Source organism: Myotis davidii, unplaced genomic scaffold (genome assembly GCF_000327345.1).
Source record: "Myotis davidii unplaced genomic scaffold, ASM32734v1 scaffold88, whole genome shotgun sequence".
NCBI lineage: Eukaryota > Metazoa > Chordata > Mammalia > Chiroptera > Vespertilionidae > Myotis > Myotis davidii.
The window spans coordinates 1,119,696-1,120,232 of record NW_006300377.1 but is presented as its reverse complement, the minus strand read 5'-3'; the positions used below and the strand labels follow the sequence as shown (position 1 = coordinate 1,120,232).

The 537-nt window shown below is 65.9% G+C and overlaps 1 protein-coding gene across 1 annotated transcript in view; it reads right to left on the bottom strand.

Annotated features, from left to right (window-relative positions):
• Positions 1-532, bottom strand: part of POU3F1 (POU class 3 homeobox 1) — a gene marked incomplete at its 5' end in the record, with an annotated part of 857 nt that extends 325 nt beyond the window's left edge. The window contains one exon of the mRNA XM_006777404.1: positions 4-532. Coding sequence (XP_006777467.1) covers positions 4-532 — 529 coding nt within the window. The remainder of the gene's footprint in view (positions 1-3) is intronic.
• Positions 533-537: the final 5 nt, after the last annotated feature.

The window sequence follows — 537 nt, the reverse complement described above, 5'->3', positions numbered from 1 at the left end:
CGCCCGGTCCCAGCTCGCCGGGTGCGTAAACGTCGTCCATGGGTGGGTGGCCGGCTCCGGCCGCGGGGGTCATGCGCTTCTCCTTCTGCCGCCGGTTGCAGAACCAGACGCGCACCACCTCCTTTTCCAGCTGCAGGCTGTCGGCCAGGCCCGTGATCTCGTGCGCCGAGGGCTTGGGACACTTGAGAAAGTGGCTCTCGAGCGCGCCTTTGACCCCCACCTCGATGGACGTGCGCTTCTTGCGCTTGCGGCCCTGCGCCGCGATCTTGTCCAGGTTGGTGGGGCTGCCGCTGGACGAGTCGGTCTCCTCCAGCCACTTGTTGAGCAGCGGCTTGAGCTTGCACATGTTCTTGAAGCTCAGCTGCAGGGCCTCGAAGCGGCAGATGGTGGTCTGTGAGAACACGTTACCGTACAGCGTGCCCAGCGCCAGCCCCACGTCGGCCTGCGTGAAGCCCAGCTTGATGCGCCGCTGCTTGAACTGCTTGGCGAACTGCTCCAGGTCGTCGGACGTCGGCGTGTCCTCGTCCGAGTGAGGGT